Below are 22,372 nucleotides of genomic sequence, written 5' to 3' on the forward strand. Positions count from 1 at the left end.
TTATTTTTTTTTTCATTTGTGATGCATTTACTGCACCATCAAGAGGCCCCATGTGACACCAGCAGAAGGCAGCTCTCCTCCCGGCCAACCGACCGAGGGGTGCTGCCGCATGACCAACGCGAACATGCTGAAAAGATAGCGTAAGGGCAACCTATAGAACGAGTTGAGTAGAGGGGACTGGGGCTGAGTTGCAGGGTCCTAATAATCATCTATAGATTTGTAGATTATTATTATTTTGTCCGTCACAGTCCAAGTCTCAACTTACGGCAGGGCGGGAGTGCAGATTGGATCTGTGGCGGAGCCGAGAGTGCAGCGCCTGCAAATATGATCTCCCCCCCGATCGCGATTAGTGACACTTGATTGCATTTCAACCGCAGGAACTCCAGCAGCACCAGCAGCAGGCTATGCCCGCAATCTTGGCTTTTACAAAATGTTTTAACACCTCGTTGGCCTTACAATGGGATGGCGATTGGTGCGGATCCCAGCCCTGTTTTACCAGCAGTTGCACCTAAGCCAAAGCTAAAGCTGAAAATCGATATTTGGGCAGAAGGTTAAAGATGGAGAGGAGCACAAACGAGGCGTTAAATGAGAGGGGGAGAGAGACAGAAGGAGGAGGGAAGAGCAAAAGGCAACTGCCTGCCAACACCTTGGCAGATGGACGGACGACTGTGGCCGGGGTATTGAATGTAATTAAAAGGAGTTGGATTACACGTGTTGGCTCCAAGGAGGAGGGGAGTAGGAGTTGGAGGAGTAGGGGGCCCCGACACAAAAGGAGTTGCTTGATGGTATGCAAAAATAACAGCAGCGGAAAAAAAAACATAAAAACAAAACGAGAGAGAGAGGCGATTGGGGTTAGGCAGAGGCAGACGAAGCAGAGAAAGAGAGGGAGAGGGGAGGACAAAGTTCTTCTTTTCATTTAACACACAAGTGAAGCTCGTTCCGTCCCGTTTCGTCTCTCAACTGAGACTCCGACGACTCCTCTCCAAAATGCACTTTAAATGGCAGTTTCCGGTCACAAATACACACACACACACACACACACACACACACGCTCATACACTCGCATACAAGCACACGCATAGAAACGTATGAGAAAAGCAACACAATGCAAAAAACGCTAAGGAGTCGCGCTGTGCCAGGAGCAGCAATGCACCGCTTGGTACATACTGTACTCCTCCCCACGTCGACCCTGGCACTCCTCAAAGCAAGGAACATCGCCTCGCTGTCATGTCCGCCGCCGTCATCGTCCTCATCGCCGTCATCCTTCTTGTTGTTCACATCCTTCACATCTCTCCCCACCGAGCCGTGCCCTGCCCTGCCTTTCCTCCCCTTTCCTTTAGATTCCTTACCTTTGCTTTGCTTCGTGCTTAATGCAGTCTAAGCTTTTCATAGGCCTACCCCTGCAGCCTGCATTTGCATTTGCATCTGCATCTGCATCTGCATTGGTGCGAGCGTGAGACGGAGTCGTTGAAGGGATCAAAAAGGACTCTCTCTCCGCAGGCAGCCCAGCATTATTAATCATTTTCCACACATTAGCATAGCGTATGACTTATCAGTAAAGGGATTAGAATTTGCGAAACTTCTTCAAGACCTTCCTGCCCTTGTCGGCCAGCCGCTTGGCCTCGTTGGCGATCTTCTCCTTGGCCCGTCTAGCCTCCCGCTCGGCATTCTCGAGTGCCCGTCTTGTCTCCCGCTCGGCATCCTGGGCAGCTCTAGCGGTTTCCCGCCCAACATCCTGGGCAGCTCTAGCGGTTTCCCGCCCAACACCCTGGGCAGCTCTCGCCGTCTCCCTGCCAACGTCCTGGGCAGCTCTTGCCGTCTCCCTGCCAGTGTCCTGGGCAGCTCTCACCGTCTCCCTGCCAGTGTCCTGGGCAGCTCTCACCGTCTCCCTGCCGATGTCCTGGGCAGCTCTCACCGTCTCCCTGCCAACGTCCTGGGCAGCTCTCACCGTCTCCCTGCCGATGTCCTGGGCAGCTCGATGGGTCTCCCGCCCGACATCTCGTGCCGCCCTGATGATCTCCCGTTCCGCCTGCTTGGCCACTCGCACTGCCTCCCGCTCGGCAATGTGAAGGCTCATCCTGACCGTCGAATATTGCTTACGCCAGAAGGATATATGGACGACACGTCGCCAGCCCGAGCCGTGCTTCTAAAAGAGTTACAAGACAAGATTAGCCTCAGGTTCTACAGCTATCATCGCTTGGGAGGGGGCTACCTCTTCGCCGACGGATACCACGGCCACTGTGTCCTGATCGAGGATGTACACAAAGTCCTTATCGTCGGAAGAAACCCCCAGTTCGTTCAAGAATTTCACAGCTTGCTGCATGGAGGGTCTCTGCTCGGGTTTGAAGCACCAGCATCGTCTGATCAACTCCCTGATGGTCTGAGGACAATCGGATCTTATCGCATCCATATCGGGATGCTCGCCTGGGGATTGGACAGAGCGTACATCCAAATGAGGCATGATAGATGGAGATCGGATGGAACTGACGTACCACAACCAGTCGCCAGCATAACAGCTATATAATTGGGGTTCTCCATGTGACTAAAGGGCGGTCGGCGGGACATCAGCTCCCAGAGCATGACGGCCCAGCTGTAGACATCGCATTTATCCGTGTATTTCTTGCCCAATATCACCTGCGGACGGAACAGATTAAGCCAGGGGACTAGTCCGCGGGGGAATACGCACCTCTGGGGCCATGTAGGCCGCGGTACCACGGGCGTTCGACATGTAGCTCTGCATGTCGGTCACAGTACCAAAGTCGCAGATCTTCAGGCGACCGGGTATGCCCGTCAGCAGCATGTTGTGTGGCTTGATATCACGATGCAGCATCGGCCTTGGGGTCATGGCATGCAGATAGGCCACAGCCTGGGCGGAGGACAAAAAGATTCAACCCCTTGCCGAACCCCAGCCACATACATACCTCGGCGCACTGAATGGCCCAGCGGAGGGCCTCCTGCACGGAGTATTCCCTGCGCACCGTTCCATAGAGAATGTCGTGAAGGGAGCCGCCCTCAACGTACTCCATCAGCAAGTAGGTCTCGTCTTGATAGGTGGCCATCCCGAACAACTTGACAATGTTCTCATGGGCCACACGCGACAGCTGTGTGATTTCCCTTTCTATGTTTTTGTTGATCGCCTCATAGAACCTTTTCACGGCGATCTTTTGGTCCCGGCACCAGCCCCTGTACACCGCACCAAAGCCCCCCCTTCCGAGCCTCTGTCCAAGGAAGGGTTTGATTAGTGAAAGTGCCGCTCCTTTAGGCGGTATACGAACCTGGCTGATTTGCAGCTCAGAGAAATCCACTTTCGCAGCCATCTCTACACAAAATGAGTCAAGAACTGAGGGACAAATATTTGTTTATGGTTTGACTTATATTTCCTTTGTGATAAGTCTTATCTGGGTGTTTGGTGTGACCCAAGACCGAAGCGGTGAAAATCACAAAACTCCTTATCATCGATTACTGCACGATTAATACGTTCAATATCGAGGTATTTTAGGAACTTTTACTCCTTGCAACCCAATTAATTTTCTGTGTTTTTTCTTGGATATTTTTTCAGCTGCCAAAAACATGGGCCGAAGCTCGTATCGTGCCTACAACCATGACGTGTGCAGCTCTCTGTCCAGACAACGGGAATGTACCGGTGAGTGAGACGATTTTAATTAATTTTTACTATGCCACCCCTAACACCCCCCTTGAGAGGTCCTTAAAGATACTTAGAATTAGACCATTATAGAGAAAGGAAATTCTTTTCATAAACATATTTGATCTAAATCATAAAAATAAATATATTTCATATTTAAATCCAATAATTTTATACATAGATAAAATACAAATTGCATGTATTATATTTATTTTAAAAGGATTTTTAATTTGGTCCCAATTTATGCTTAAACCAAAGGCAATTCTATTTAATTTCACAGAATATTAAATTTTATAATTTTATACTTAGATAAAATAGAAATTGCATGTATTATATTTATTTTAAAAGGTTTTTAATTTGGTCCCAATTTATGCTTAAACCAAAGGCAATTCTATTTAATTTCACAGAATATTAAATTAAATATGGGCTTGTTTCTCCGAGTGTATCACAACCTTTAAGCCCTGCAGAATTTTCTAAAAATTTGTAAAAGTCACTCTTATAAAATGTAATCAAAATTGGTTGGTAATGGAAGAGAAAGGCAAGGCCAGAAACACCACAAGATTCTCCATTCACTGTTTCTAGCTTTGTTTGAGCCTGAGCCCGAGCTTAAAGGCACTTCAAGGCCCCTCTAGAATGGGAAGGTTGGAAGAGGCTTAGAGCAGCTTAGGGCTGTGTTTATTGGCCATCCGCTGGCCATCTGGATCTCGAGATACGCCACGATGACGATGCCCCGGTTCTATGGTTACATAAAGCGACTGACAGCAGTGGCTCTTCATTAAGTTATGCCACCGTACCCCTACCCCTACCCCTACCCATACCCGTCCCCGAGCCGCCCCCGGGTTCTTTGCACTCCTTTCGGTTTTATGGCCTACGACTGTTGGCGTAGGTCGGTTCGGTCCAGCCAGTCCTGGCTTATGTAAACCACATTCCAACTTCACTTTGGCCGGTTGCCGTCCTGACTGTGGCCCCAGTGCGTTTACATAATGCAAATGCAAATGCAAGTACATAGCACTCTTCGCATGCTCTTCGGTCCACGTTTGCCGGCTGCATGTGGTCCCTGTCCCTACCCTGCACCGCCTGGTGCCTGGTTAGCCCCTTGCCATGTCAGCACCAGGCTTCATATTTTTATTTCGACTGTAGAATTAATGGGTTAAGTAAATAGCCATGTAATATGTGGCAGTGGCCGGTCGCGGGCCTGGCTTATGGCACAAAAGTGCTTCAATGGCAACGCTTGGATGCCCCCAGACCCCTGAATCGAATCAGAAGATACTATGCCAGATGAAAGGTCTTAAAAGGGATCAAATAATGTGTATTTAGGCTGGAGAGTAGCTTTAAAAGACAATTCAAATCATTGCTCTCTTAGGGCTTACTTTATTCCCTTAAAATGCTGGCAGTTCATATTTTTCCTGTTGAATTTCCGCTTGCTCGTGGGGGCCTCATAGGTGCACTTTGCCTCGAAATGTAGGTGAAATATTTCGCATTCATTTGGCGGCAAAAAGAAACAAAAACCATAAAAAATAAATGGCAAAACTAAAAATGTGGTTGCCGTCGCCGTTTGTGCGCAGATTGCATTTCAATGGGTCTGCCTCCATCCCCAGTCCCAGTCGCAGTCGCAGTCCCAGTCCTGGGCTGAATCTTTCCCAGGCTGTGGCAAGCTGCAGTTTGCCACTTCTGGCGAAGCTAACGGCTGTTGCCGTTCTGCCTCCAGTCGACCAAGGGTCCGCATCGCCGTTTGTGCTTTTGTTTTAGGAAGAGAAGCACTCGCCGCATGTGGATGCGGAAAGTAGGCCAAGTTAAAATTGATTTAATGCGTTGATTGCGTGGATGTCGGGCAGCCACAGCTGCAATTGCAGTCGCAGTTGCAGTTGCAACTGCTCAGATTTATGCGTTTACCTCTACCCTTTTCGCGCACACGTCAGCTGTGGCTTGTTTTACTTTCAATGGATCTTAATCTACATCACGATCCGGTTGCCTGAGATCGCTTTGACCCACAAACAGAGGGAGACGGAGAGAGCTCTGCGTCAGCCAGGGCGTATGCGCGATATATATTTCCCCCCTGGCAATTGTCGAACATTGACCCAGGACCTCCTTTGCCCACTCCTTCGGTGTGTGGATAGAAGTTCGTTAAAAATAATTGCCAACCCTGGTGTCACACTCCGCTACACAGTGGGGGGCCCCCCCCCAGCAGCCCCAGCCATCGCTTTAGTTTGTTGATTTCCCCCCCCCCCCCTACCCCCACGTCAAGTGGTCGCGCGTTTTCCTTTTTTTGACAGCTAATTGGAAAACTGTTTGGAAACTGTTTCGCCGTCTGTTTGCTTCTCAGCTAAACTTAGAATAGCAGCAGTTTGTGCGTTGCCCTGGCAATCGAATCGTACCGCGCCCTGACAGGATGCGGCAACAAGGGCGCTTTATATTTTAACACCTTCATCCAATTTCCAGCTTTTTGTTCTACTTCCTCGCCATCGATCGTCCCCTCGTGTGTCCCTGCACCGGGGCTTAATTTATGGACTTTGGCCATTTGCTGGCGCATCATTTTTTGCATCCTTTTTTCATTCCAAAAGTGACGACAAAACATTCCACAATATGACAAAAAATAAAAAAATGCAAAAAAAAAAACTAAAAGAAAGAGAAATCCTTTTTGCAAAAGAATCAAATTCAGGAGAAAAAAAAAAGAACGCCATCGACAATTTAGATAAATTTTCCCACCAGCCATGGCCATAAGACAAAGACCACGACCCAAGAAGATCAAAGCAGGGGTGCTCCTCTGCTCCTCTGCTCTCTCTGTCTCTGTCTCTGTTTCGAGGGGTGCATAGGGTGTCCAGGCCACGGGTGCGGTCATCATGCTCATCCTCATCCTCATACCCATACCCACTTTATATCATCCACAATATAATCACGCTGTGCTCGATATCAAATGATAAACTCCAAGCCAAGCCAAGCCAAGCCAAGCCAAGCCAAGATGATGACCGTAGTGCTGGTGGTGGTGGTGCAGCTTGCCTGGATCGTCCTCTCCCTGTATGTGTGTGTGTTTGTGTGTGTGTGTGTGCTCAATGGCTCAGCGCATCCTTCAGGTACAACTTACTCATATATCACAAAAGGATACTGGCTCCTACTTCTGTGTACTTTTCTGCTTAGCTTTTTGTGTGCCTGTGCGCCTGTGTGTGCCTGTGTGTTGTCTTGTCTGCGTGGTCAGCGCTCCTCTGGCTGTTGCTCGAAGGTGACACCGCGGCACAGACAATGCCCAAAAAGGAAGGAGCAGGAGATGGTCAAGCGACCGCCTTTCTTTTGGTAAAAACCAAAAAAAGGAACCACCGACGAAAAAAATTAGACGATACGAACCAGTCCGAAAAAAATTAAATAAAGAAGTACGCAAATCAAAATCAACTCATAAAAAACAACGTTTTATACTCGCATGTGGGTATGCATTAAAAATGCAAATGTCGCATTGAGTTTCCTTCATTCAGCCCTGCTGGGCATCGTCCTTGCTAGTCATCCACTTCCTGTGGCCAGTCAGACTCTGTCTCCGACTCCGTTCTATAAGATTTTGGGTAAACAAGGAGCTTCTCTACAACTATTTTCAGCCTGACCAGCACTAAAATGGGTTAGTGGAGGACAGAGTCTGGGCTGGTCTTAAGAGGGCAAGAGACGGCCCATAATCGTACTTAACCCCCTAAATGATTTCTTAACTTTCTCGAGATATCGGCGGTCTCGTCTCCACAGAGCTCCCGTTGCCGAGCAACCACCAGCAACAAAAAGCTGTGCCACAGAGAGAGAGGGGTAAAAAGAGGCACTGAAATATCAGCGGAGCTCAATAAGTTTCGGACCCCTGGACATTGTCCATCCTCCGCTCGAGAGTCGGGGAGAGGTTCAGGTACATGGATGGGGTTGAGGACGAGTACGAGTACGAGTACTCGTACCTCTACCTACATTCATTTCAATGCAGACAAGTCCTTGCGTCGTCGTCGTCGTCAGAGGTGATCTTCCTTTGTGTGGCAGCCAAGTGCTGCTGTCTGCGTCGCTGCTGTGGCTGCCCCTCCCGCTGACGTTGTTGGTGCCTCTCTGGTATCTCGAAGGAAATGAAAAGCATGCAGAAAAAGTTTTATTATGCGAGGAAAAAAATGGGATTCTTTTTTTTTTATATATATAAAAATATATGGAACGGACTGCGGCTGGCAGCGGCGGCGGTGGCGGCGGCAACTTGGCAGGGGGTTGCAAGGGGAACAGCACACATATGGGGGTAAGGCTAGGGGAGGGCCGTCCAGGCCAATGCCGAGACTGCGGTGCCCCTTGCCTGTGAGGCTCTGCCTCGGCACAAGAAGTGTTGGATGTCATCTTATTATTTTGAGACCACGACAGCGACGCTGGCAGAGAGCGATCGCCTTGATGATGACCATGCGCCCGTGATTCCCCTTTGGCATTGCCCCTGCCCCTGCCCCTGTTCCTGTTCCTGCCACCGGCACCGCTGCTGTAGCTGCCGCATCGGGGCTACCGGGGCTACCGGGGCCACGTCCCCCGTCAGATGTAAGCCTCGGCAAAACTGTGGGAATAAAAACAGGATTCAACACAAAAATTGCGTTATCGCCACAGATACGGACTGCCGCTGCTGCTCCTCATGTTGGTCCATCGCATTTTTGATGATGCCTCCGATTCCTTGATGATGCTCCTGCTGCTGAATGGTCATCGTCTTCATCAGCGGTTTCCTCGCTCATCGTCCTCGATTCGTTCTCTCTCTGTCTCTCTCTGTTTTAGCCTCTTTCCCAGCATTCACTTCGTTTTGGCTTTCGTTTTCTGCCCTACAAATGAAGGAAAGGAAAGCTGTTGGATCTTGACCTTAGAAGGACTTGGCTTTTAGTAGATTTGGAACCCATAAGGAATGCTATAAGTCCAATGATTTTAAAGGATCGTTAACTGTGTTAGAGGATCATTATAAATCGATCTTCTTTCAGGTCTAGATATCACCCTTGAAGAGTTTCTAGAAGTCTCTATATTCCATACCCTTCTAAGGCCCCCCTCCCCTATCTTGGGTGCATCTCCCAAGCCCAATCAATATATCATCTATGAAATTCTATTCCCTTATATGTACAATATTATCTCCCTTTGACGGTTATCGCACCTGCTGGTTGGCCCACATATTGAGTTGGCAAAATGGGAATCTACAAAAGAGCGATGGCAACAGAACAGAACAGAACCGAACAGAACAGATCTTATCGGGGGCATCTAGATACGCTTTACTTGTCGCTCGCTCGGCATTGTCCGTGACTCCGAGTTAATTAAACTTGGACGCACGGACGGGCACGGGCACGGGCACGAGCAGAGAGAAGAGAGAGAAGAGAGGCAATCAGAGTCGAGTGAAGCGAGTGGATCATAAAAACGGATTGCCATTGCCCGGCGGTATGCTATGGGAGCAGAAGAATTGCAGTTAATTGAAATGTTCCTCAAACATGCCACACAAACACAGAGACAGAGAGCAATAGAGAGGGCTAGAGAGCGAGAGGGCGAGAAAACGCATCGGCGGTCGCGACTTTGTTGGCATCTCTTTGGGCATCGCCCGGCTCTGTTTTGGAGGGGTCAATCGGAATGACAAAAAAATGTGTAAAAAACCAAGAGAGAGGCACAGCGAGAGAGAGAGAGAGAGAGCTACAAGCCGGCAAAGAAAGGCATCGCAGAGGCAGAGGAAATCGCAAACGCAACGGCAACTAAAGCTGTGGCTGTGGCTGTGGCTGTGGCTGTGGCTGCGGCTGGGTGGTTGCTGGGGCGAAGAACTACAAAAAGCACAGACACATGCAAGCTCGCACGAGGGAGCGACGTTCTCCCTGTGTGTGTGTGTGTGTGAGAGAGAAGTTGCAATACAAATGCAGTTGCCTACCGCTGCGAATGCGAAAAACAAAACAAAAAGGAAGCCGCTTTGCTCTTGCTCTCTCTCTCTCTCGCTCTCTGGATATCCGTGCTCTCTCTGGAGAGCAACATCTGCATTGGTGTGCGTGTAGCTGCAAGCTTTTTTGTGGCTGTTGCCGCCTGAGACGACGACGGAGACGGAGACTGAGAACTGAGACTGAGACTGCGACCGAGGCCGAGGCTGAGTGACTACCCAGCCTGGTATCTGTATCTGTATCGCATCGCCACTCCACTCGCAAGTATCGCGGACGCGCAAACGACCATGCGAAAATATTGCAATTACAAATCTGGAACTTTTTACACCAACGGTTAAATCAACCGGCAATCAGCATAAACAGAAACAGAAAACAAAATTCAACGTTAAAATTCAGTTTAAAATTTTTTTGGAAATTTTTCATATCTTTTTGGCAACGCAAAAAATAACGTATAAAAACACGGAGTCCGCGCATACAACGTCTTCACACACTTTTTGGATTAACATCAGCAATAGAGCCGGCAACCAGCAACTTTATCAACCCCTCCCTACCATCGAAACGTCATCCAGAGATCAAAATCTAACAACAATAGAATCGAATTAAAATTACAGTCGACAAATCCAAAAAAAAAAGAAATAAGAAAACCTTGTTATAAGTGGTTTAAAGATTTAAGCAAACATTTGCCAGTTTTTGTTTAAGTTTTTTCTTTATTTGCTGCCTTGAATTATAAAACGGTAATAGCGGTAAATTTTCAATAATCTATTATTCTAATATGGTTAAGTGCACCAGTGAGAGGATCACAAGCAAACAACGCTTCTAATTATAATAAATATATACATATATAATACTAATACGCAGTCATAGGCTAAAACTTGATAATAATAATACCTAATACGTAATCAACTGATATCCGACGGATAAAGTATCTATGGGCGAGCGAAAATGCAGCGACATGTCTGGAAATGCATTAAAATTAAATACAAAATCTATAAATTTCTAACAAGTGAAGCAAACACAACCTGAACAAAACGAGAAACGAGTAACGAGAATTGAATGAAGACAACGAAAACGAAAACAAAAACGACTAAAACGAAAGAAAAGTGCTTATTATATTGAATACTATTCCGTGCCAAGTGGAAATTATGATCATCAAGTGAAGCTCAAACAGCTCAAAAATACTCGTACAAGAAAACAATCGAAGTTATATAATTATCTATTCAGTGAGAGAGCAAACACACACACACACAGAGAAGTGGAGACTGCGTTTACACACACACACAAAAAAAAACACACACTTACATTCGAGAAACTGCATTTGCAATTCAACTTTCGGATTGGATTGTACCAGGGATTGGATCAGTGCCAGTCTTCAGTCAACCACCCCAAAACGCAGTCAGCAGCAGAAACGGCCGCAAATTGCAAACAAAATTCAAATTTCCAATCAAAATTAACACAATTTAACGCAAAATTGTAATTTAATGTCAATGTGCCTCCTCATACTCCTCCGCCATATCATATAAAGCTTTAAGCAAAGCTACCGAGCACGCTTTACGTAACGCGCGATCGCGATCGAATGCAGTCGGGGAAAGTGCAGCTCGAAAGCTTTTGAAACGGCTCGCCACGGCTCTGGACCAACTGCAAGCCCCCAAGGCTCCCCGCCCAACAAAGGGGTACACGCCCCACACGAAACGAGGGAGAGCAACGCACTGCTAAAATCTCAGAGCAGAAGAGAGGAGAGAAGAACTGCAGCCGATCGCGCAGAACGGGAAACGATCGCGAGTGCAGAGAGCTCGTAACTTGTTCTCCGGCCGCCGAAGCTTCGTCGTGCACTTCCTGCGCCCGAGCTGCAACGGAGGCGATCTTCGATCTGTGGACTGAGAGCCGCCGCAGCAGCAGCCCCCAGCAACAGGGCCACAAGAGAGAGTCGCTTCGTCGAATGCAACGCTGATTGCAATTACTGCAGGCAGTCAGGCAGGCAGGCGAGAAGGAACGACTGCATTCTTTGGCGAAAAGTGAAAGAGAGAGAGAGAGAGAGAGAGAGAACGGCAAACGGCGAACGGCGAGTGCGGTGACTGATCATTGTCGTCATCAGCCTCATAATCATCATCAGTCTTGCCGTCGTACTGGCGCTCTACTGTACTGCAGAGCAGCAGCACCTCAACGCTGCACACTGCATCACTCTCACTCTCCCGGCGATCACAGATCGCGCAACGTGTCGGAAAAGCGCGAAAGTTGTGTTGTGAAAATATCGTCGAAACGAAACACGTTCTAGATATTGTAATTATAAGTGCACCGAAGTGAGCAAAAACCAGTGAAGTTCTTTGAGTAGTGCAAAAAAGAAACAACAAGAAACAGAAACAGAAGCACACATTAACTACATACATATAGAAATTCCCATAAATATAGCTTAGCACATTTTCGGATTAAATATCTACCACACACCTACAGCGCCAATTGGATACTCTACACATTTGGATACAGCCAGCCAGCAGAGACACCTCCACTCGACTCTCGACGCAACACCAACAATTCCTTTGAGTAAGTGTTACCATAGAAAGATACCATACGACAGCCCCGACACACCTTTTCAGTAAATAGACAGATATAGATCTTTGCTCCACGTTTATTGCCCAAAGAAAAAGCGATTCTATAATGACTTTTATTTAGTTGTCGTAAAGATATCAGATCTGCTCTTTTTTGTTTGAATCAAGGTGGGGTAGGGTCTTTTTTCTATCTATTATTCGCTCATTTTCGTACATATTTGATATGTGCAGTCTATCCCACGGAACTATGGAGTCTTTGGATTGGTTCTATGTTTTCAACTCTTCAAATCTGTCTTCAAACCATTACTTCTATATTATATGGCCAGATCATAGAGATATGTATGCATATCCCTTTTAGAGGGAAAATATTTTAAAATATTCATAAGTAAATCGTGGCAGAAAGTTCTACGCTGTGCTGTGCTGATCTTCTGACCAGGTTAATCCATGCTTACGAATCCTGTTTACCGGTTCACGTATTCCCGGAATAATCACAAATTCCCTCGATACTTCTTAGGTTACTTCAGCTGTTTTACTGTTAGTCAGCGCCATGGCACCACACAGCACAGCACCCACTGTGTCTGCTTTCGGCTCTGCATGAGTATCTTCCCAGGGTTTCCATTTCCATGCCATACCCTACCCGGCTCTTCTGGGTAACCTGAGAGTACCTCTAAACTTTTTCCGCAAAGTAAATAAAATCTGCATTTTTTCGGCACACAAAATTTCGATTGAAAGGCCAATGCCACTCAGCAGAGTGCTGAAGAGAATTGCTCTTATTTAATTTTGTTTTTTAGTTTATTTTTACAATACTTTTAAAAATAGAGTGCCAGCGGGAAAGAGAGAAAGCCATCGTAGTACATATTTTTGAGATGTTTACGTGCAAGCCCTGGTTGGTGCTTGACGTGTGACGTGGGCAGGGAAGAGGGGAGGAGGGGAGGTGCAGTGGAGGCCCACAAGTTCATGACCAAAAAGCCGGATAACGATGGCCATAACGACGACAGCAACATTGGGCGAGCCCACTAGTCGGCCCCGGTGCCAGAGATACGCCGCGTGGGCGCTGGTTTCGGCCCTGCCCCCCACCCCACTGCCCTACCCCAAACCCTGTGCCTGTCCCACTGTCCAGTCCTGTTCCATACCCCTCCTACGGTCGGTCACTTCTCTTCTGCAGTTTTTGTCCGTGTATCCGTGTATCTGTATCGGCATGTGTGTGAGCCCCGTGTAGCTGTGTTTGCGGCCCTGCTGCAACTGTATGCGTTTATTTTAGTTACCGATTCGATGGTTTGGTTTGCCTTGTATAAAAATTTACAGACAGCATCTACATTTTACACAGCCCTTGGGCATTCATGCCCATGCCCATGCCGTTGCTGTTTTTCGCTCATTTTAACCCCTTTGAAGGAATGTTCGGCCAAAGTTTGTGTTTTTTGCTCGCTTTTGTGTGCCTCTCTGGTTCTGTGTTCCCAGTGTCTGTGTGTGTGCGTCTGCCTGTGCGTGTATGAGTGTGGATGGCATTGTGGAACGTCGACGGAGTGTCTTCCAGATACTTTATGGCCCAAAACTGTGTATTCTTTAGCCTATTTATTAGCAATTTTCACTTTTGTTTGACTTGGTCTCAGGGCTCTGCTTTTGCTTTTTTTTCGTGGCAAAAGATTAAAGATTGCAACGAGTTCCACATGGCAAAAAAAACCATAAAGAACACAATAGTACTTAGCATCCACACGCGACAAAACTTGCTCGTGGTTTTTTTTCTTCGCATTTTATGCCCACACACACCAGAGAGACGGACGGCGATCTTCCTCAAGGAGAGAGAGCAAGCTTGCCTTTGTGTGTGAGAGAGAACAGCATGTTTTTTCGCCATTCGCTTTGTTGTGCAAATTCTACTGCCACTCGCGCTGCTTATCATGCTGTCTCTCAGGCGTTCGCTCTCTTCGGCTCTCGCGCTCTCTTGGTAGCTTTGCCCGAAGCTTGCGCTCTCTCTCAATTCCTGCCCTTTTTTTTGCGAAACTTTTTGCCCGTCTGGCTGGTCGTCTGTGTGTGCGTGTGACAGAGTGTCAGTGTGCACTGTGGGCTCTCTCGTTCTGCCTCTGTGTGTGCATTTTTGTCGCCGCCGCCACCGTCGTCTCTGCTGCAGCTTTCGTTACGACTTGCGGCTGCTGCTGCCACTGCTGCTGCGACTGCGACTGCGACTCCCCAGAGTTGTTTGTGGGCTTTGTTGTGTTTTGAGTGGTTTTGGCAGCGCTGAGCAGAAACAGGAGGTAGACACACTCAACACATTCGACTTGAGCTTTGTTGTGCGAGGGAAGTGAGTGACGACGGAACGGAAGACCAGCAGCAGCAGCGCACAGAGCAGCAGCGAGCGTCAGACGAAGAACCGGTGACGTAGCCGTCCGCCGCCATTATTACAACGCGGCCGCCACACGCAGGAATTATTGGCCACATTCGAATCGAAATCTAAAATCAAACACGGAATCGGTTCAGAGTGCAGTGCCTGCAGCAGCAATCGAAATCGGAATCGGAATTCAAGTGCTTGCCAAAATATCCAAAATAATAGAAATTCCCATATAGTAGACCGCCTCCCCCCACACCCCCGAGCGCTCCCGCGAGTGTTTTTATTAATATGTTGGCGGTAAACGCGCGCGGCATGCGAAACGAAACGTAACGGAACGGCAACACGGCCAATTGTGATCTCATAAAAGTACACAGATACATTTGTATCTAGCTCGTAAATAGGAATATTTTATGTAGAAAATGCAAGAAATCTAGCAACAAATTGTGCAACGCAAATATTATAACAATATCCCCCCCGTCCCCCCAATACACAACGAAGGGAATTAATATTGTGAATATTTAAGTGCAAACACCATACAAAAAGGTAATTTCGGTCTGTGTATCGTTGGGATACACTTGGCAAAAAAAAAAAACAGAAAAAAAGAAACTGCAGTTTTGCGATTAGTGCGAATATACTTGCATACCTATAAATATACACACACAGTGGAGACTTGCGACAGCAGCGCAATCCCCTTCAAGTGCCAGTAACTGTGTGTGTGAGAGAGTGTGTGTGTGTCTGTGTGTGTTTGTGAGTGTTTAGTACGTTCCGATGTGTGGCGACGGCATTTTATATATTTTTTGCTTCCTCTTTGCGCTGCTGATTCTCTTGCATGCAGCCAGGCCCCAACATACAATATATGCATGCCGCCTCCCTCTCTCTCTCTCCATCTCTCTCTCTGTGTGAGTGCAAAAATTAGAAATTGCGCCCAGAGTATATATTTAAATATGTATTGTATATAGAATTCCAAAGGCAAGAAACAGCTGACGCATGGCATGAAATGATACGAATTTGAATTTCTGTGCGTTCAGGTGTTTTCTGATATTTCTGCTGATATTTTATAAAAACAGACGACAACAACGCCCACGGTGTCTCGGCAGGCGGCGTTGTACAACACTGCCGCACATATACGGTGGCCCCAGCGCCCCCCTTCCCCCCCAGCCAATACAATGAAGTTAGAGCCCCCCCCCCTCGGACACACAGATGCAGCAATGAGGTTTTTTTTCGCTTGTGTGTGTGTGTGGCAATGCATTTAACATCGTCACAATCGCATTAAACGCCGCTGCCAGCGTCGTCGTCGTCGTCTACCTCTTAGCAGGCCGCCGCCTGCCGCCCCCTCCTCTGTGGCTACCAGGCCCCACCACTGCTGCCGCCCGCCCTGCCGCCTCCTTTGGTCCTCATGCTGCCTTTGCCTGTCCACCATTTTGATTTTTGCCTTTTGCATCGTGCGCTCGTTCTCCCTTCAGCCGCGCTCTTGCTCCAACGCCGACGCTGCTGACTGACGCCGACGCCGCTGCTTAAATCATTAAAAAGTGAACTTAAAATAAAGAAAAGTCCAGACAAAGTCGGAACCGAACCGTCCCCTCTCTCTCTCTCTCTCGCTCTCTCTTTCGGCTGCTCTGTGCCTGCGAGTGTATTGGTGTCTGCGAGTATCGTTGTGCGAGAGTGGCAAACCGGTTTGTTCTGCCTCTGGATCTGTGCGAATTTCGTTGTTCGTGCGCTTATTCTGTTGTTGTTTGTTTGTTGCCTTGCTTTGGCATTTCCACTCCACTCCACTCGCTTCTCCTTTTTGCCACGGCTTTTGCTCTGCTGGCTCTCCTTTTTGGTCAGATTTGTTTTCGGCACTGCATTCTGTGCAGGGAAAGCGCGCTTGCTTCTCTTTCTGGGCTCCATGTCGGCCACGTGTCAGCCAAATGGCGTCCACACAAACACACGCACGCACACACACACGAGCACACAATTCGAAAACCGGCCGGCGAAGCATTGCACGAAAGCTTTGCTGCAGCGCCAAAAGCTTTCGAGTGCAATGCGCTCTCTTCTGCGGGATAGTGAGAGGCAGAAGCAGAGTCGGAGGCAGATAAGGGAAAGAGAGGAGCAAGGAAAACTGATAGAGAGCCCCACTCTCACACACAGCGACAGAGACACACACACGTTGCTGCAATTATTTGCAGTTCTTGTCTTGCTTCCGTTTCTTCTTCTGTTGTCTGTCTTCTCCTGCCCCGCCCCGCCCCACCCCGCCTGCTGGTGCATGTGCGCATAATTTGGCGCTTCGCCATGTTTTCTCCGCCGCCTGTCTTTGTATTTTCACGTTGTCGCGCTATGCTGCTGCCCCCAAAAGCCGCATGGAGTCGTCGACTCTCATTTCGTTTGGGTGTTGCATGATGCATGACTCTTGCTCGGCAAGAACACGCTCCCTGCCAGCGAAGGCAGGGAGGGGGGGAGAGGGGGGCAGGCAAGCAGGTTGGGTCTTTGGGGCCTGGGGTGGGGGGGCCGACTTGACAGTTGCCGGCAAACACGTTTTGGCTTTTGCATTCGACTTGCGAGAGCTGTGTTAAGTAATTTCAACTCTGGGGCTTTTTTTGCGCGACTCGAAAGGTGAAAGAATCTTGGAGAATTTTCTATATTCCCCCACAGTCATATATCTTTCTTATGCCCGGCATCTTCTGGTCTTTTTATCCCACCTTCTTTTGCATAAATACCCTCGTTCTTTTGGTTCCTTTCCTTTATTTTCCTGCTTCCCATCTTGGCAATTAGTTTCTGGCGCTGCACACAATTTATGCAACATTCAGGGCACCGCCAGGACATTCTGCCCTCTCACTGGGATGACACTCGCAGCCCAGCGGGAGGGCAGTCTGGGAGCAGCCTATTTTTGAATATAATAAAATGTGCTAAAATACAACTAAAAGATACGTCTATGGGAGTGTGTGTGCGCGAGAGTCGTTTACGGGGGGGTGGGGCACCCACCCTGGGGCCCTGCCTGGCAATTGAGAGGCGCCTGCAGCCGGCACTTTTCTAATTCGGTTGCTCTATGGGGAACATGCCACTTTGGGGCACGGCTCGGCTTGGGTTGGCACGTTGCACACACAAAAGCGCAGTTCACTTGCCACAGGATCGTGTGCGGCACCCTACTGGTGCTGCCTGGTCTCTGCCTTTTTGGCCAACTCTCAAATGCCACCTCTTTTTTTTGTTTTTGTAGTTTTCTCCGGCAGGGGCATCTTTGACAGCCATAAAAAAGCACGCCATTTTCTTCTTTTGGAAAAGTTTTGTGTAATTTTCATTTTGCGCTTGTCGCGTGTGTGTTTTCCCCCTACCCCTCCCCCTCCTCCCCGCCAGATACTTGGCACACAGACAGACACAATTCGAGTACTTCTGGTACCTCCAGACAATGTTTGCACATCCGACTGTCCAGCCGTCCGTCCGGACTTGCCGCAATGCAGCAGTGCAATCGGGTAGGGCTCCGGCTTGCGCCCCCCCTTGTGGACCAACACGTGACTGACCCCATGTTGAGCGGGGCATCCACTTTTGCGGCCACAAAATGCGAGCATCAAATATTGAAAACATTTTCTTTACCCCGCACTGCCACCCCGATTTCATGGCGGCGCCTGGTGGGCCCCTGGTGACGTGGCCCGCCCGATTGGTTTCTTGGCAACAAAACCCCACCGAACTGCAGAGCCTGCCACGTTGTTTATTCAACCCAACTCGACTTGCAACTTATGGCAGCGATGGCTTTGATTTTGGCACAGACAACGGCTACTGTGTCCTCGGATTACCTCTGTTTTTCCGATTTGCCAAAGGATTCAATGATAGTAGCATTTATTATCCCCAATAATTCAAAAGATCCTTTGGCTCTAGCCATTGCAACACTTTAAGGTACCCCCCACCCACCCCCAAATCTTTTTAGTTGCGGCTCCACTTTAATTTCTGTCATAAATTACATTTTACAACCTCCCTCTGCCTACCCCTTGGAAGCCCTGCAGCCGCCTCCTGGTCGCCTCCTTCTAATTTGCTTAGTTTTCCTGCACTTTTGCCTTGTCGCAATGCCATAAATTCTACCCCCCCACCCCGCCCCTCCCTCCGTCTAGGGCTATAAATTACAAGAGGCATTTGCCACACTTCCGTCCGAGGTCTGCTTTGGTCTGGTCTACCAGTTACTCTTCGAGATATTTGTGTGCCTTAAAGCGGCTTAGTTGTTGGTGGAGTTGTGCCGGCTCATCTGGCCAAAGGGGTGGTGGCTCCAAAATCAATAACTACACAAGTGTTCCGGCTCTCTGGGGCTGGTCCGGTTGTCCCTGGTGAAAGTTTGGTGTGTGTGTGTGCCCTTGTGCAGCTTCTTGAAACTCACCTTTTCAAAAAGCCTGAAACTTTAACACTTCAAACTGCATTGCGATGGCTAACAACCCCCAGACTTTGGGCCGGCCCCAACTCCGCCAGACAGCCAGCCCGTGAGCCCGTGAGCCCATGTCGTCTGGCTTCGCTTCGGTCTTTCAAAGGGGAATTGTAATTCTAGCCCAGACCCCAGACAACCACTGGCGACGCTTTGTCTGTCAGACAAATGTGGCATAAAACGATTTATTTGGCTTTATCAGCAACATTTTTGATTTTCCTTTGTCTCTGCCATTAAATTGCTAGCTCGTTTTTTTCCGATCGCTGATTTACTAACCTTCCACCAGGCATTATCTCTTGGCACAAGAGCAAACCACCCCTGCGACCAGCAGCGGAGGGTGGCAACCGGCACAAGTGCATAGCAGGGCCCAGGATATGTGTATCCGCCGGCATCAACATGAAATTTATTGAGGTAGTTACCAGGCCAGGCGAGCGGTGCAAACAAAACGAAAATACAAAAAAAAAAAACATGCAAATTCTGCCATTTTTTGCAGCGAACAGAGTTGCCACCGTAGAGCAAACAAGGCAGGCGACAACCCTGTTGCCACAACAAACATGCACAAAAAATGATGACAGAGGCAGAGTCAACAAGCAAAAAAAACAAACAAGAAAAAAAAAGAGTGTTGCAAATTGAAAGCGGTTTTAGGCCAACAGCAGCGGCAGCATGCTGGTACGGGCCAGGTCATGGAGGGGGGGGGCCACTCACCTGAATAGGAATGAATAGAAGGCAATCTTCAGTATTCTTTTTTGGAATGTATAATGATATGGGACGAGGAGGCCCTGTAGCCAGGGAAACCCTGCGAATCGATATGTTCTAAGGGAATTGCACATATTCCGGCTTCCCCCAAGAGTGGGGGGAATGCTGCTCATATTGATATGTTCCAGGGCGGCGTCCTACCCACTAATGGAATTTCACATATTCGGGCTTCTCCACAGTGCCCCTGTTTATTATTCATTTCCTTGGCAGTGGCTCGATGAAAATGCTTTTCCAGCAACGCTTTTCCGCCCTTGGGGGCCCCCCCGCCAGCGCCTGCGGTTGTCGTCAACACTCGGGAGCACCAGAGGAAGGGGTGAGGGTTATGAACAGCGATAGCTGTTTGTTATTGCTTTAGCTGGTTGACTGGTTCCGGTTATTGTTATACATACCATTGCACTTTGATGCACTCCAACGGCACTGCAGTTGTCATAAATATATTGCGATTTGCATTTGCCAGCACTGGAAAGCTTTCCTTTGCACTTGTAAACTTAATATTCCTCAATCGAAACTGCTAACCTCCAAGCAAATGTAAGCACTAGCAAACTTCAGTGTGATACAGCCTTAGAATTGTCTTCCTGCAAGCATTAATGGTACTCCCGAAACCGCTTCACTGGTTGTTCGGGGTAGGGTATCCACTTTATTAGTATTTCCTGGGATTATCGCCTCCTAGTATCGAATCGAGTTGGCAGACCCCCTGTCTCTGAATTAACTGTCAAACGTCAACGGGAATGATTCGGCATTGCTACGTTTGAGTTCACAAAATTGTGTTTCTGTTTCTGTTCAGTTGTGAAAATTTTATTCGTCTCGGAAAAAAAAAAAAAAATTTTTTTTTTTGCATTGTGCTCTCAAGGAATTCCAAATTAACGAAATTCATTTACCAAATTGATCGAAACCGAGTGCAAGCGAAATTTCAAGTAGCCACCAAAAGAAAAGAATAAAAAACGAGAAGAAGGAAATTTCAAATTGTTGGTTAAGATGATGGCAGCCACAGTCACCGCCGCCGCCAGCGACTCCCAGGCCGGGGAGCCATCAGCTGGCACTCCAGAAAAACGTGTTGTGGGAGTTTCGTCCCGCAGTCGCTCAATCAGTGAGTAACTCAAGCACACACGCACACAATTACGGTATCAATCGAACAAAAGTATTTCAATGCCAGCGGAGAGAAAAAGCGGCATAGAGGGAATAGAAAAATTTGCGGGTAGAGCGAGAGAGGGAGAGCGAGAGGCCCGTCCGCAAAAGCAGCAACAACAAAAAAGTCGGGCACAAAAAATGCGCGATTTACTTTGCTCATAATTTCTGATCGGCCGCGCCACTCTCTTGCACGTTGGCTAGCGTTCGCCTGCCCTCTCTCTCGCTCTATTACTTAGTTGCGCTCTCGCACTTTGCTTTTTTTTTTGCACAAAGTTACGCAATTATTGCTCTCGGCTATAGATTCGCATTTCTTTCGGTTTCGTTTCGTGTGTGTTTGCTGCCGCCGCCGCCGTTGCTGCAGCTTTTGCTTCGTTTTTTGTTTGAGAAAAGTCAAACACACACACACACATGCACACAAGTACGTGGGCTTGACTGTTCTACAGATAATATTTTCGCCTGCTTCGATGTGTTTTTGGCACTTGACAACTACCGAAAATATGCATTTTCATTATGAGACCCGAGAGTCCGAGTCCGCTGCGCACCATAAATATTCATTTATGATAAATTGCCCAATGCAGCTGCAGTCCCCAAAGCAGTTTTCCCCGCATGTTTCCACTCGTTTCTAAGTGGCGAAACACATGGCAAAAGTGGAGGCAAGCAAATACCGCATACATGCATGAATATGTGTGTATTTCTGCCATCGACGAATGTATACTCTTACGGTACTGTGTCGCAGATGGGAATTAATACCGATTGTTCTCTTTGCTGATGGCATATGCCCCCCGAAAGGGTATCACACCTGACAGGTTTGTGCCTCGGAGGTGTTTGCAGATAAGCCAAGTGAGACAACATGTCTAAATTTAATTGAACCTCAAGCCAAACCAAAGACCAGAAGCACTGCTGCCAAGACTTTAACCAGTTTAGACACACTAACACAGATTTATGCCGCCCGCAAACCGCGCGAATGTTGCCATGGCGACTGGTGCTCCTACGTCACGGCTATCGCTATCGCGAGTCCAAATCTATCGCACATACGCACTCGCTCTCTCTCTCTCTCTTTCTGTGTGCTTTTCGATATTGTTTACATTTGTTCTGTCTCTTCCTCACGCACTTTTTTTTGCTGTGCGTGTCCCACTGCCAGATCGCGTCATTTTTTTGTTTGGAGTCAACGAACTTTTTGGCAAACGTGCTCACGCACTTTTCTCACACTCTCTCCGAGTCTCTCTCGCTGTCTCTTTTTCGGCCGGGTGCGTGAGGCGATGCGTAAAGCTGCGAAATTTTTGTTTCGCGAATTCTCGCGACCCATTTCCAAAACAGAAACAACAACACTCTGTAGCTATTTCACTTTTTTACGGCCTGGCGTCGCGTTCGTTGAACTCTTCAAGGTAAATGCGCTGTGCGCTGACTTGGGGAGCACTCGGAGCACTCTGCACTCGAAGAAAAAATAGAGTTACATTAAATAGTGAAATAAGAAAGTACATAGGAAGTATTTCTTCACTCTGAGTTACATTAAATGGTATTTTATTATGTATTTTACTTTAAATTATTTTTCTAATAATTTTGACTAATTTCGGAACCCACTTCTATGTATTTTTGTTGTTGCAGAAATGGCGGAGGGTAATGGCGAGCTGTTAGATGACATTAATCAGAAAGCCGATGACCGTGGCGATGGCGAACGTACAGAGGACTATCCGAAGCTCTTGGAGTACGGTCTGGACAAGAAGGTGA

At 48.0% G+C, this 22,372-nt stretch overlaps 2 protein-coding genes across 28 annotated transcripts in view; one reads left to right on the forward strand and one right to left on the reverse strand.

Moving 5' to 3' along the window:
- LOC108154187 (heterogeneous nuclear ribonucleoprotein R) overlaps positions 1 to 22,372 on the forward strand; it is a 51,457-nt gene that overhangs the window by 12,936 nt on the left and 16,149 nt on the right. For 23 of the 27 annotated variants that reach the window (XM_033388868.1, XM_033388869.1, XM_033388880.1 and 20 more), the window contains exons 1-2: positions 11,962 to 12,051; positions 22,250 to 22,368. In XM_033388868.1, coding sequence (XP_033244759.1) covers positions 22,252 to 22,368 — 117 coding nt within the window. In that variant the 5' untranslated portion in view covers positions 11,962 to 12,051; positions 22,250 to 22,251. Of the gene's footprint in view, positions 1 to 3,559; positions 3,644 to 9,764; positions 12,052 to 14,337; positions 14,923 to 20,293; positions 20,604 to 22,249; positions 22,369 to 22,372 lie in introns of those variants that run through there. The other 4 variants (XM_033388867.1, XM_033388870.1, XM_033388871.1 and 1 more) reach the window with 4 other exon arrangements.
- Positions 47 to 3,387, reverse strand: LOC108154193 (putative mitogen-activated protein kinase kinase kinase 7-like). The gene is made up of 6 exons (XM_017284409.2): positions 3,276 to 3,387; positions 2,922 to 3,218; positions 2,687 to 2,866; positions 2,493 to 2,634; positions 2,213 to 2,424; positions 47 to 2,146 (listed from the first exon to the last, which is right to left on the reverse strand). Exons 1-6 carry the CDS (start codon positions 3,315 to 3,317, stop codon positions 1,565 to 1,567), a joined length of 1,455 nt encoding a protein of 484 aa, XP_017139898.1. The 5' UTR covers positions 3,318 to 3,387; the 3' UTR covers positions 47 to 1,564.

Source organism: Drosophila miranda, chromosome 2 (assembly GCF_003369915.1).
Source record: "Drosophila miranda strain MSH22 chromosome 2, D.miranda_PacBio2.1, whole genome shotgun sequence".
Classification (NCBI taxonomy): Eukaryota; Metazoa; Arthropoda; class Insecta; order Diptera; family Drosophilidae; genus Drosophila; species Drosophila miranda.

Excerpts from the sequence above, each read along its gene's own strand:
- LOC108154193 (XM_017284409.2), bottom strand. The coding sequence starts at position 3,317 with ATGGCTGCGAAAGTGGATTTCTCTGAGCTGCAAATCAGCCAG. Across the intron at positions 2,425-2,492 it reads TATGCTGGCGACTGGTTGTG|GCGAGCATCCCGATATGGAT; the intron begins GTACGTCAGTTC and ends TCCAATCCCCAG. Across the intron at positions 2,147-2,212 it reads TGGTATCCGTCGGCGAAGAG|AAGCACGGCTCGGGCTGGCG; the intron begins GTAGCCCCCTCC and ends TAACTCTTTTAG.